The sequence below is a fragment of the Diorhabda sublineata genome, chromosome 5 (assembly GCF_026230105.1).
Source record: "Diorhabda sublineata isolate icDioSubl1.1 chromosome 5, icDioSubl1.1, whole genome shotgun sequence".
Classification (NCBI taxonomy): Eukaryota; Metazoa; Arthropoda; class Insecta; order Coleoptera; family Chrysomelidae; genus Diorhabda; species Diorhabda sublineata.
In genome coordinates this window covers 36,531,086-36,543,327 of record NC_079478.1, presented here as the reverse complement: position 1 = coordinate 36,543,327, position 12,242 = coordinate 36,531,086, and the positions used below count along the sequence as shown (strand labels likewise).

General features: G+C 29.6%; 1 protein-coding gene across 7 annotated transcripts in view; it reads left to right on the top strand.

The window, feature by feature from the left end:
* The window catches only part of LOC130443754 (serine/threonine-protein kinase mig-15), a 67,403-nt gene that overhangs the window by 40,748 nt on the left and 14,413 nt on the right, over nucleotides 1-12,242 (top strand). For 4 of the 7 annotated variants that reach the window (XM_056778538.1, XM_056778535.1, XM_056778534.1 and 1 more), the window contains 2 exons: nucleotides 34-144; nucleotides 9,306-9,564. In XM_056778538.1, the coding sequence (XP_056634516.1) occupies nucleotides 34-144; nucleotides 9,306-9,564 (370 nt within the window). The remainder of the gene's footprint in view (nucleotides 1-33; nucleotides 145-9,305; nucleotides 9,565-12,242) is intronic. The other 3 variants (XM_056778540.1, XM_056778536.1, XM_056778541.1) reach the window with 1 other exon arrangement.

Here is a 12,242-nt window from a genome sequence, read left to right as displayed (position 1 = left end):
AATATTTTCATTATTTGAATAATACATATATAGAATGGGAGAAGTAACGATCATCCTAGACAGAGTGCTCTACCCGATCTACTTAATCCTGCCAGCGGTAGTCCTGGGACTCCTTCTGCGAGGGATAAATCCACCAATGAGGAGGTACGTTTCGTTTTATCCTGTTTTAAATAATTATTTTCGAAAAATACGAAATACGTGGGGGCTTAATTGAAAAAAAATCTACCAGAACAATTTTTTTTTAAATTTACTTAATCTAAATTTGATTTATTTATATTTAAATTTAATTGATGATACACCCTATATATATATATATATATATATGTTAAATATGCTTATATCCTTTCTTAAATGTGTTTGTCACTAATGTTAATGTCTTTCTCTTTGGTTTTTGCCCTAACGAGTGACGTCCATAACAACCTGTCTTAAAAAAAATGTAAGTATGTCGTTTTATGTATATAAATGAAATTAGTATTGACCAGTAGTCCTAAATATTTTGTTAGCATGCCGTTTCGTAATCATTTTTAACATTTTTCCTCCATGGACATTTTTTTTTAAATATTACGACGTTTTCGTTGTGGGATTGTGGCTAATCAAACACCCAAAAAGTATTTTATTTCAATATATATATATATTTCGAGATTTCTATTGACCTCGTAATCATCATTAGGGAATTAATTGAACGAGAACTATAGGGTGGAATACATTTATCTTAGTTACATTTTGAAATTTCGTGAAAAATTTATTTCGCTCTAATTCTTGTTTAATTATTTCCCTAATAATTAATACGTGGTCATTCGAAAACTTGGAATGTATATATTGAAAAGAGTATTATTTGGTGTTTGATTTGCCACAATTTCACAAACGTAACGTTATTAGTTATATATTGTTAACAAATTTTTACAATTTCGTTTGGAAATTAAAAATCGAACACCCTGTATCTACACTGATCGATCGTAGGTTTAAATTATTTAGTTTTCAGTGTTTTTTTGGACGCCATATATAAATAATTTTGTTGATTTCGTTCAAAACTTTATTTTCGTAAATATTTCCAACAAATTTTAACAATTTCGTTTGGAAAATGAAATTCGAACACCCTGTATCTACACTGATCGATCTTATATTAAAATTATTACGTTTCAGTTTTTTTTGGACACTCTATATCAATAATTTCGTTTAATCTGCCATTTTCGTAGATATTTTCAATAAATTTCAACAATTTCGTTAGGAAAATGAAATTCAGACACCCTGTATCTACACTGATCGATCTTATATTAAAATTATTACGTTTCAGTTTTTTTTTTGGACACTCTATATCAATAATTTCGTTTAATCTGCCATTTTCGTAAATATTTCCAACAAATTTTAACAATTTCGTTTGGAAAATGAAATTCGAACACCCTGTATCTACACTGATCGATCTTATATTAAAATTATTACGTTTCAGTTTTTTTTTGGACACTCTATATCAATAATTTCGTTTAATCTGCCATTTTCGTAAATATTTTCAATAAATTTCAACAAGTTCGTTAGGAAAATGAAACTCAGACACCCTGTATCTACACTGATCGATCTTATATTAAAATTATTACGTTTCAGTTTTTTTTGGACACTCTATATCAATAATTTCGTTTAATCTGCCATTTTCGTAGATATTTTCAATAAATTTCAACAATTTCGTTAGGAAAATGAAATTCAGACACCCTGTATCTACACTGATCGATCTTATATTAAAATTATTACGTTTCAGTTTTTTTTTTGGACACTCTATATCAATAATTTCGTTTAATCTGCCATTTTCGTAAATATTTTCAATAAATTTCAACAAGTTCGTTAGGAAAATGAAACTCAGACACCCTGTATCTACACTGATCGATCTTATATTAAAATTATTACGTTTCAGTTTTTTTTGGACACTCTATATCAATAATTTCGTTTAATCTGCCATTTTCGTAAATATTTTCAATAAATTTCAACAAGTTCGTTAGGAAAATGAAATTCAGACACCCTGTATCTACACTGATCGATCTTATATTAAAATTATTACGTTTCAGCTTTTTTTTTGGACACTCTATATCAATAATTTCGTTTAATCTGCCATTTTCGTAAATATTTTCAATAAATTTCAACAAGTTCGTTAGGAAAATGAAACTCAGACACCCTGTATCTACACTGATCGATCTTATATTAAAATTATTACGTTTCAGTTTTTTTTGGACACTCTATATCAATAATTTCGTTTAATCTGCCATTTTCGTAAATATTTTCAATAAATTTCAACAATTTCGTTAGGAAAATGAAATTCAGACACCCTGTATCTACACTGATCGATCTTATATTAAAATTATTACGTTTCAGCTTTTTTTTTGCCACTCTATATCAATAATTTCGTTTAATCTGCCATTTTCGTAAATATTTTCAATAAATTTCAACAAGTTCGTTAGGAAAATGAAACTCAGACACCCTGTATCTACACTGATCGATCTTATATTAAAATTATTACGTTTCAGTTTTTTTTGGACACTCTATATCAATAATTTCGTTTAATCTGCCATTTTCGTAGATATTTTCAATAAATTTCAACAATTTCGTTAGGAAAATGAAATTCAGACACCCTGTATCTACACTGATCGATCTTATATTAAAATTATTACGTTTCAGTTTTTTTTTTGGACACTCTATATCAATAATTTCGTTTAATCTGCCATTTTCGTAAATATTTCCAACAAATTTTAACAATTTCGTTTGGAAAATGAAATTCGAACACCCTGTATCTACACTGATCGATCTTATATTAAAATTATTACGTTTCAGTTTTTTTTTGGACACTCTATATCAATAATTTCGTTTAATCTGCCATTTTCGTAAATATTTTCAATAAATTTCAACAAGTTCGTTAGGAAAATGAAACTCAGACACCCTGTATCTACACTGATCGATCTTATATTAAAATTATTACGTTTCAGTTTTTTTTGGACACTCTATATCAATAATTTCGTTTAATCTGCCATTTTCGTAGATATTTTCAATAAATTTCAACAATTTCGTTAGGAAAATGAAATTCAGACACCCTGTATCTACACTGATCGATCTTATATTAAAATTATTACGTTTCAGTTTTTTTTGGACACTCTATATCAATAATTTCGTTTAATCTGCCATTTTCGTAGATATTTTCAATAAATTTCAACAATTTCGTTAGGAAAATGAAATTCAGACACCCTGTATCTACACTGATCGATCTTATATTAAAATTATTACGTTTCAGTTTTTTTTTTGGACACTCTATATCAATAATTTCGTTTAATCTGCCATTTTCGTAAATATTTCCAACAAATTTTAACAATTTCGTTTGGAAAATGAAATTCGAACACCCTGTATCTACACTGATCGATCTTATATTAAAATTATTACGTTTCAGTTTTTTTTTGGACACTCTATATCAATAATTTCGTTTAATCTGCCATTTTCGTAAATATTTTCAATAAATTTCAACAATTTCGTTAGGAAAATGAAATTCAGACACCCTGTATCTACACTGATCGATCTTATATTAAAATTATTACGTTTCAGCTTTTTTTTTGGACACTCTATATCAATAATTTCGTTTAATCTGCCATTTTCGTAAATATTTTCAATAAATTTCAACAAGTTCGTTAGGAAAATGAAACTCAGACACCCTGTATCTACACTGATCGATCTTATATTAAAATTATTACGTTTCAGTTTTTTTTGGACACTCTATATCAATAATTTCGTTTAATCTGCCATTTTCGTAAATATTTTCAATAAATTTCAACAATTTCGTTAGGAAAATGAAATTCAGACACCCTGTATCTACACTGATCGATCTTATATTAAAATTATTACGTTTCAGCTTTTTTTTTGGACACTCTATATCAATAATTTCGTTTAATCTGCCATTTTCGTAAATATTTTCAATAAATTTCAACAAGTTCGTTAGGAAAATGAAACTCAGACACCCTGTATCTACACTGATCGATCTTATATTAAAATTATTACGTTTCAGTTTTTTTTTGGACACTCTATATCAATAATTTCGTTTAATCTGCCATTTTCGTAAATATTTTCAATAAATTTCAACAATTTCGTTAGGAAAATGAAATTCAGACACCCTGTATCTACACTGATCGATCTTATATTAAAATTATTACGTTTCAGCTTTTTTTTTGGACACTCTATATCAATAATTTCGTTTAATCTGCCATTTTCGTAAATATTTTCAATAAATTTCAACAAGTTCGTTAGGAAAATGAAACTCAGACACCCTGTATCTACACTGATCGATCTTATATTAAAATTATTACGTTTCAGTTTTTTTTTGGACACTCTATATCAATAATTTCGTTTAATCTGCCATTTTCGTAAATATTTTCAATAAATTTCAACAATTTCGTTAGGAAAATGAAATTCAGACACCCTGTATCTACACTGATCGATCTTATATTAAAATTATTACGTTTCAGCTTTTTTTTTGGACACTCTATATCAATAATTTCGTTTAATCTGCCATTTTCGTAAATATTTTCAATAAATTGCAACAATTTCGTTTGGAAAATGAAATTCAGACACCCTGTATCTACACTGATCGATCTTATATTAAAATTATTACGTTTCAGTTTTTTTTTGGACACTCTATATCAATAATTTCGTTTAATCTGCCATTTTCGTAAATATTTTCAATAAATTTCAACAATTTCGTTAGGAAAATGAAATTCAGACACCCTGTATCTACACTGATCGATCTTATATTAAAATTATTACGTTTCAGCTTTTTTTTTGGACACTCTATATCAATAATTTCGTTTAATCTGCCATTTTCGTAAATATTTTCAATAAATTTCAACAAGTTCGTTAGGAAAATGAAACTCAGACACCCTGTATCTACACTGATCGATCTTATATTAAAATTATTACGTTTCAGTTTTTTTTTGGACACTCTATATCAATAATTTCGTTTAATCTGCCATTTTCGTAAATATTTTCAATAAATTGCAACAATTTCGTTTGGAAAATGAAATTCAGACACCCTGTATCTACACTGATCGATCTTATATTAAAATTATTACGTTTCAGTTTTTTTTGGACACTCTATATCAATAATTTCGTTTAATCTGCCATTTTCGTAGATATTTTCAACAAATTTCAACAATTTCGTTTGGAAAATGAAATTCGAACACCCTGTATCTACACTGATCGATCTTATATTAAAATTATTACGTTTCAGTTTTTTTTTGGACACTCTATATCAATAATTTCGTTTAATCTGCCATTTTCGTAAATATTTTCAATAAATTTCAACAATTTCGTTAGGAAAATGAAATTCAGACACCCTGTATCTACACTGATCGATCTTATATTAAAATTATTACGTTTCAGTTTTTTTTGGACACTCTATATCAATAATTTCGTTTAATCTGCCATTTTCGTAAATATTTCCAACAAATTTTAACAATTTCGTTTGGAAAATGAAATTCGAACACCCTGTATCTACACTGATCGATCGTAGATTAAAATTATTACGTTTTTATGTTTTTTTGGGACACCTTATATAAATAAGTTTTTTAATATCATGTAAAGTTTGTTTTTCGTAAAAATTGTTATTATTATTTTTGTGGACACCCTATATATAGAATTAATCAATTATATCTCTCCAAGTTTATCACTTACGTATTCTGGTATATTTATTTGAGACACCCTTTATATATATAAATATATTCATTTTAATATTTATTTTTTTTTCTAATTTTGCGAACATCTTTTGATAATTTAACATCGCGCAACTACGCTTTGTTCCATCTCGGAAAAATTATAAAAAAAAAACCCGATTCCGAGATAAATACACGTGTTTCGATCATGCTGCATAGTTGGAAGTTTGCCCGCATCACGTACGCGTTTTTTTCTTTTTACAATTTATTTTTGTTCATAAACATTCTTCAGTACTTCCTATTCAACGTAGTCGATTAGTTATATAAAAAAAAATAATGTGAGGTTATGGAAAATCATTTGAAATGGACGTAAGTGTTGGGGAAAAAATAATTTTCTTTCCATTACAGTAGCTGCATGTTTAATTTCATAGCACGTTAAAAATATTGAAAAAATAAATTCGTAAAACGTACATACTAAATATTTTTACCGCCATTGCATGGAATTACTAAAAATTTTTCCTAAAATTACAAAAATATTCGTTAGAAATCAAAAACCGTTGAAAAAAAACTTTCAGTACATTATTTTCGATTAAACTTTGGTATCTACTCGGGTTACGATAATAAAACACGTTAATTTGGCGTTTTCGAAGTTGTAAAATCCATTTATCTACATTCCCAATGTCTTAAATTACTACTTCTGGTTCATAAATCCATTACAAGATACCGAATCGGTTAATAAATCGAAAAATTCAATTTTTTTAGGTTAAGTTGATAATTTGATTGAAAAAAATAGCAAGTTTAAACAAAAAAATTATCGGTGCAACATAACCTCGAAATAATTTTTTTTCCAGCCGGTAAACTCGTCGAATTTTTCCTTTTTCAATGTTTATAATGTCAACTGTCAAACATTTTTGATCCAACATAACCTCAAATACTGTACTTATTAATTTTTCTTTATCATACGACATGTTAATTTCGATGTTTTTGTGTCATCTGTCAGCTGTCAACCGTTTTCGTTATAACATAACCTCGAACAAGTAAAAACCTTTATTTTGATTGACGTGGTAGGTGTTTGTTGAATTTTCGTTATTTTCAATGTTTTTGTGTCATCTGTCACTTGTCAAACATTTTTTATCCAACTTAACCTCACATGATATATTGATTCAATTTTTTTTTCTCGCGCCATTTTAGATTCAATGTTTATAATGTCAACTGTCAAACATTTTTGATCCAACATAACCTCAAATACTGTACTTATTAATTTTCCTTTATCATACGACATGTTAATTTCGATGTTTTTGTGTCATCTGTCAGCTGTCAACCGTTTTCTTTATAACATAACCTCAAACGAGCAAAAACCTTTATTTTGATTGACGTGGTAGGTCTTTGTTGAATTATCCTTATTTTCAATGTTTTTGTGTCATCTGTCACTTGTCAAACATTTTTTATCCAACTTAACCTCACATGATATATTGGTCCAATTTTTTTTTCTCGCGCCATTTTAGATTCAATGTTTATAATGTCAACTGTCAAACATTTTTGATCCAACATAACCTCAAATACTGTACTTATTAATTTTCCTTTATCATACGACATGTTAATTTCGATGTTTTTGTGTCATCTGTCAGCTGTCAACCGTTTTCGTTATAACATAACCTCGAACAAGTAAAAACCTTTATTTTGATTGACGTGGTAGGTGTTTGTTGAATTTTCGTTATTTTCAATGTTTTTGTGTCATCTGTCACTTGTCAAACATTTTTTATCCAACTTAACCTCACATGATATATTGATTCAATTTTTTTTTCTCGCGCCATTTTAGATTCAATGTTTATAATGTCAACTGTCAAACATTTTTGATCCAACATAACCTCAAATACTGTACTTATTAATTTTCCTTTATCATACGACATGTTAATTTCGATGTTTTTGTGTCATCTGTCAGCTGTCAACCGTTTTCTTTATAACATAACCTCAAACGAGCAAAAACCTTTATTTTGATTGACGTGGTAGGTCTTTGTTGAATTATCCTTATTTTCAATGTTTTTGTGTCATCTGTCACTTGTCAAACATTTTTTATCCAACTTAACCTCACATGATATATTGGTCCAATTTTTTTTTCTCGCGCCATTTTAGATTCAATGTTTATAATGTCAACTGTCAAACATTTTTGATCCAACATAACCTCAAATACTGTACTTATTAATTTTCCTTTATCATACGACATGTTAATTTCGATGTTTTTGTGTCATCTGTCAGCCGTCAACCGTTTTCGTTATAACATAACCTCAAACAAGTAAAAACCTTTATTTTGATTGACGTGGTAGGTGTTTGTTGAATTTTCGTTATTTTCAATGTTTTTGTGTCATCTGTCACTTGTCAAACATTTTTTATCCAACTTAACCTCACATGATATATTGATTCAATTTTTTTTTCTCGCGCCATTTTAGATTCAATGTTTATAATGTCAACTGTCAAACATTTTTGATCCAACATAACCTCAAATACTGTACTTATTAATTTTCCTTTATCATACGACATGTTAATTTCGATGTTTTTGTGTCATCTGTCAGCTGTCAACCGTTTTCGTTATAACATAACCTCGAACAAGTAAAAACCTTTATTTTGATTGACGTGGTAGGTGTTTGTTGAATTTTCGTTATTTTCAATGTTTTTGTGTCATCTGTCACTTGTCAAACATTTTTTATTCAACTTAACCTCAAATGATATATTAATTCCATTTTTTTTCACACGCCATTTTAAATTCAACGTTTTTATGTCAACTGTCAAACATTTTCGATTTCATTATACGAAATATTAGATTTTTATTAGAATTTTGCACATCTGAATATTTTTGTGTCAACCGTCAAACGTTTTATGATCTAACTTAACCTCAAACAACCAAGAACTCTAATTTTATTTCACATGGCAGGATTTTGTTGAAAATTTTTGTTAAATTTTCCCAATTTCAATATTTTTGTGTCATCTGTCATTTGTCAAACATTTTTGATCCAATATAACCTCAAGATACCGAACCGGAAAGTTAATAATGCAAAAATTTCAATTAGAATATCGATAAATGGATTATACAAATTCGAAAACGCCAAATCAACGTGTTTATCTAGGCAAACGTTGCCATATCACATTTTTGGTTGTATTTGAAGCCAATTTGTCATTAAAAAACCACCAAATGAATATGACAGGCTTCAATTATCATGGTTTGGTACCAACTCAACGATAAGGATAAAAAATTATCTTTATATATCGAGTGAACCAAAAAATAATTCTAACTAATGTGGATTTGGTAGTACAAGAAGAACCGCATGGTTCAAATACCGTTTCAACTAAACTAGTTGATGAATTACAAAGAATTTGGAGTCCAAAAAGGTCGCTAACCTTTAGGATTAGGATTTAACAGCAGATAACACCAAAAAAAATCGAACTAGTTCAAACTAGTAACTGCTGAATATGTGGAATGAGGACAGACACTCTTTTGTGGTGACCGTAATTCTAGTTTGTTTACAGTGCTCCTTAACTATTAGTAATAACATTAACCGAAGGTTGTGGTTGTATTTATAATCGACTCGAAATTGTACCAAATAAAAATTCCTATTTTTTTTTTCTTCTTCTAATTTTCAGTTTTTAATAACGCCCCCGTCTTGTAACAACAAAACACCCGTTCAACACAGCCACCTACACGCTAACGCTCTTGCCTTACAACAGAAACAACGCTCCTTCTTGGCCTTCGGTTTCGGAGCCAGTTCAGCGCCGTCGAGACGAGAATCGCACGTCAACGTTAACGTAACGCCGACGTCGCACGATATATCGTCAGATACACCAGAAATTAGGAAATACAAAAAGAGATTCAATAGTGAAATTTTGTGCGCAGCTCTATGGGGTAAATATAACGTTTAGGTCCACCCATGAACCATTTATAACGTTTCAGCCCACTCCTAACCTATTTACAACGTTTTAATCCATCCTTGACCTATTTACAACGTTTTAGTCCATCCCTGACACATTTACAACGTTTCAGTTCACCCTTAACTCAATTTACAACATTTGTATGTATTTAATCGTTACGCGTTGCTCCACTCAATTAATTTTGATACCGACTCGATTTTCAGTAGAGGCACAGGTTCAGATTATGATTTATAAATGCGTCAGGAGTGAAGCAACGGAATCAATCCTCTAATATTACGCGTAAATACGAGGGCTAAACGGTTTGATCCATTCGTTTGCACCACTCGTTTTATTTTGATACTGACTCGATTTTAGTTCGCTCCACACAATTCATTTTATTAAAAACACGATTTTAGCTTACTCCACTTGATTCATTTTGATAAAAACTCGATTTTAGCTAGCTCTACACAATTCATTTTGATAGCGACTCGATTTTAGCTTACTCCAATCGATTCCTTTTGATAAAAACTCGATTTTAGCTTACTCCACTCGATTCGTTTTGATAAAAACTCAATTTTAGCTTACTCCGCTCGATTCATTTTGATAAAAACTCGATTTTAGCTCACTCCACTCGATTCATTTTCATAAAAACTCGATTTTAGCTTACTCCACTCAATTCATTTTGATAAAAACTCTATTTTAGCTTACTCCACTCGATTCATTTTGATAAAAACTCCATTTTAGCTTACTCCACTCGATTCATTTTGATAAAAACTCGATTTTAGCTCACTCCACTCGATTCATTTTGATAAAAACTCGATTTTAGCTTACTCCTCTCGATTCGTTTTGATAAAAACTCGATTGTTGCTTACTCCAATCGATTCATTTTGATAAAAACTCGATTTTAGCTTACTCCACTCGATTCATTTTGATAAAAACTTGATTTTAGCTTACTCCGCTCAATTCATTTTGATAAAAACTCGATTCTAGCTTACTCCGCTCCATTCATTTTGATAAAAACTCGATTCTAGCTTACTCCGCTCCATTCATTTTGATAAAAACTCGATTGTAGCTTACTCCACTCGATTCATTTTGATAAAAACTCGATTGTAGCTTACTCCACTCGATTCATTTTGATAAAAACTCGATTTTAGCTTACTCCACTCGATTCATTTTGATAAAAACTCGATTTTAGCTTACTCCACTCGATTCATTTTGATAAAAACATGATTTTAGCTTACTCCGCTCCATTCATTTTGATAAAAACTCGATTTTAGCTTACTCCACTTGATTCATTTTGATAAAAACTCGATTTTAGCTTACTCCACTCGATTCATTTTGATAAAAACTCGATTTTAGCTTACTCCACTCGATTCATTTTGATAAAAACATGATTTTAGCTTACTCCGCTCCATTCATTTTGATAAAAACTCGATTTTAGCTTACTCCACTCGATTCATTTTGATAAAAACATGATTTTAGCTTACTCCGCTCCATTCATTTTGATAAAAACTCGATTTTAGCTTACTCCACTTGATTTATTTTGATAAAAACTCGATTGTAGCTTACTCCACTCGATTCATTTTGATAAAAACTCGATTTTAGCTTACTCCACTCGATTCATTTTAATAAAAACTCGATTTTAGCTTACTCCACTTGATTTATTTTGATAAAAACTCGATTGTAGCTTGCTCCACTCGATTCATTTTGATAAAAACTCTATTTTAGCTTACTCCACTCGATTCATTTTGATAAAAACTCGATTGTAGCTTGCTCCACTCGATTCATTTTGATAAAAACTATTTTAGCTTACTCCGCTCCATTCATTATGATAAAAACTCGATTTTAGCTTACTCCGCTCCATTCATTTTGATTAAATCTCGATTTTAGCTTACTCCACTCGATTCATTTTAATAAAAACTCGATTTTAGCTTACTCCACTCGATTCATTTTGATAAAAACTCGATTGTAGCTTACTCCACTCGACTCATTTTGATAAAAACTCGATTTTAGCTTACTCCACTCGATTTATTTTGATAAAAACTCAATTTTAGTTCGCTCCACTCGTTTCATTTTGATAAAAACTCTATTTTAGCTTACTCCACTTGATTCATTTTGATAAAAACTCGATTGTAGCTTACTCCACTCGATTCATTTTGATAAAAACTCGATTGTAGCTTACTCCACTCGATTCATTTTGATAAAAACTCGATTTTAGCTTACTCCACTCGATTTATTTTGATAAAAACTCAATTTTAGTTCGCTCCACTCGTTTCATTTTGATAAAAACTCGATTGTAGCTTACTCCGCTCCATTCATTTTGATAAAAACTCGATTTTAGCTTACTTCACTTGATTTATTTTGATAAAAACTCGATTGTAGCTTACTCCACTCGATTCATTTTGATAAAAACTCGATTTTAGCTTACTCCACTCGATTCATTTTGATAAAAACTCGATTTTAGCTCACTCCACTCGATTTATTTTGATAAAAACTTGATTTTAGATTACTCCACTCGATTCATTTTGATAAAAACTCAATTTTAGTTCGCTCCACTCGATTCATTTTGATAAAAACTCGATTTTAGCTTGCTCCACTCGATTCATTTTGATAAAAACTCTATTTTAGCTTACTCCGCTCCATTCATTATGATAAAAACTCGATTTTAGCTTA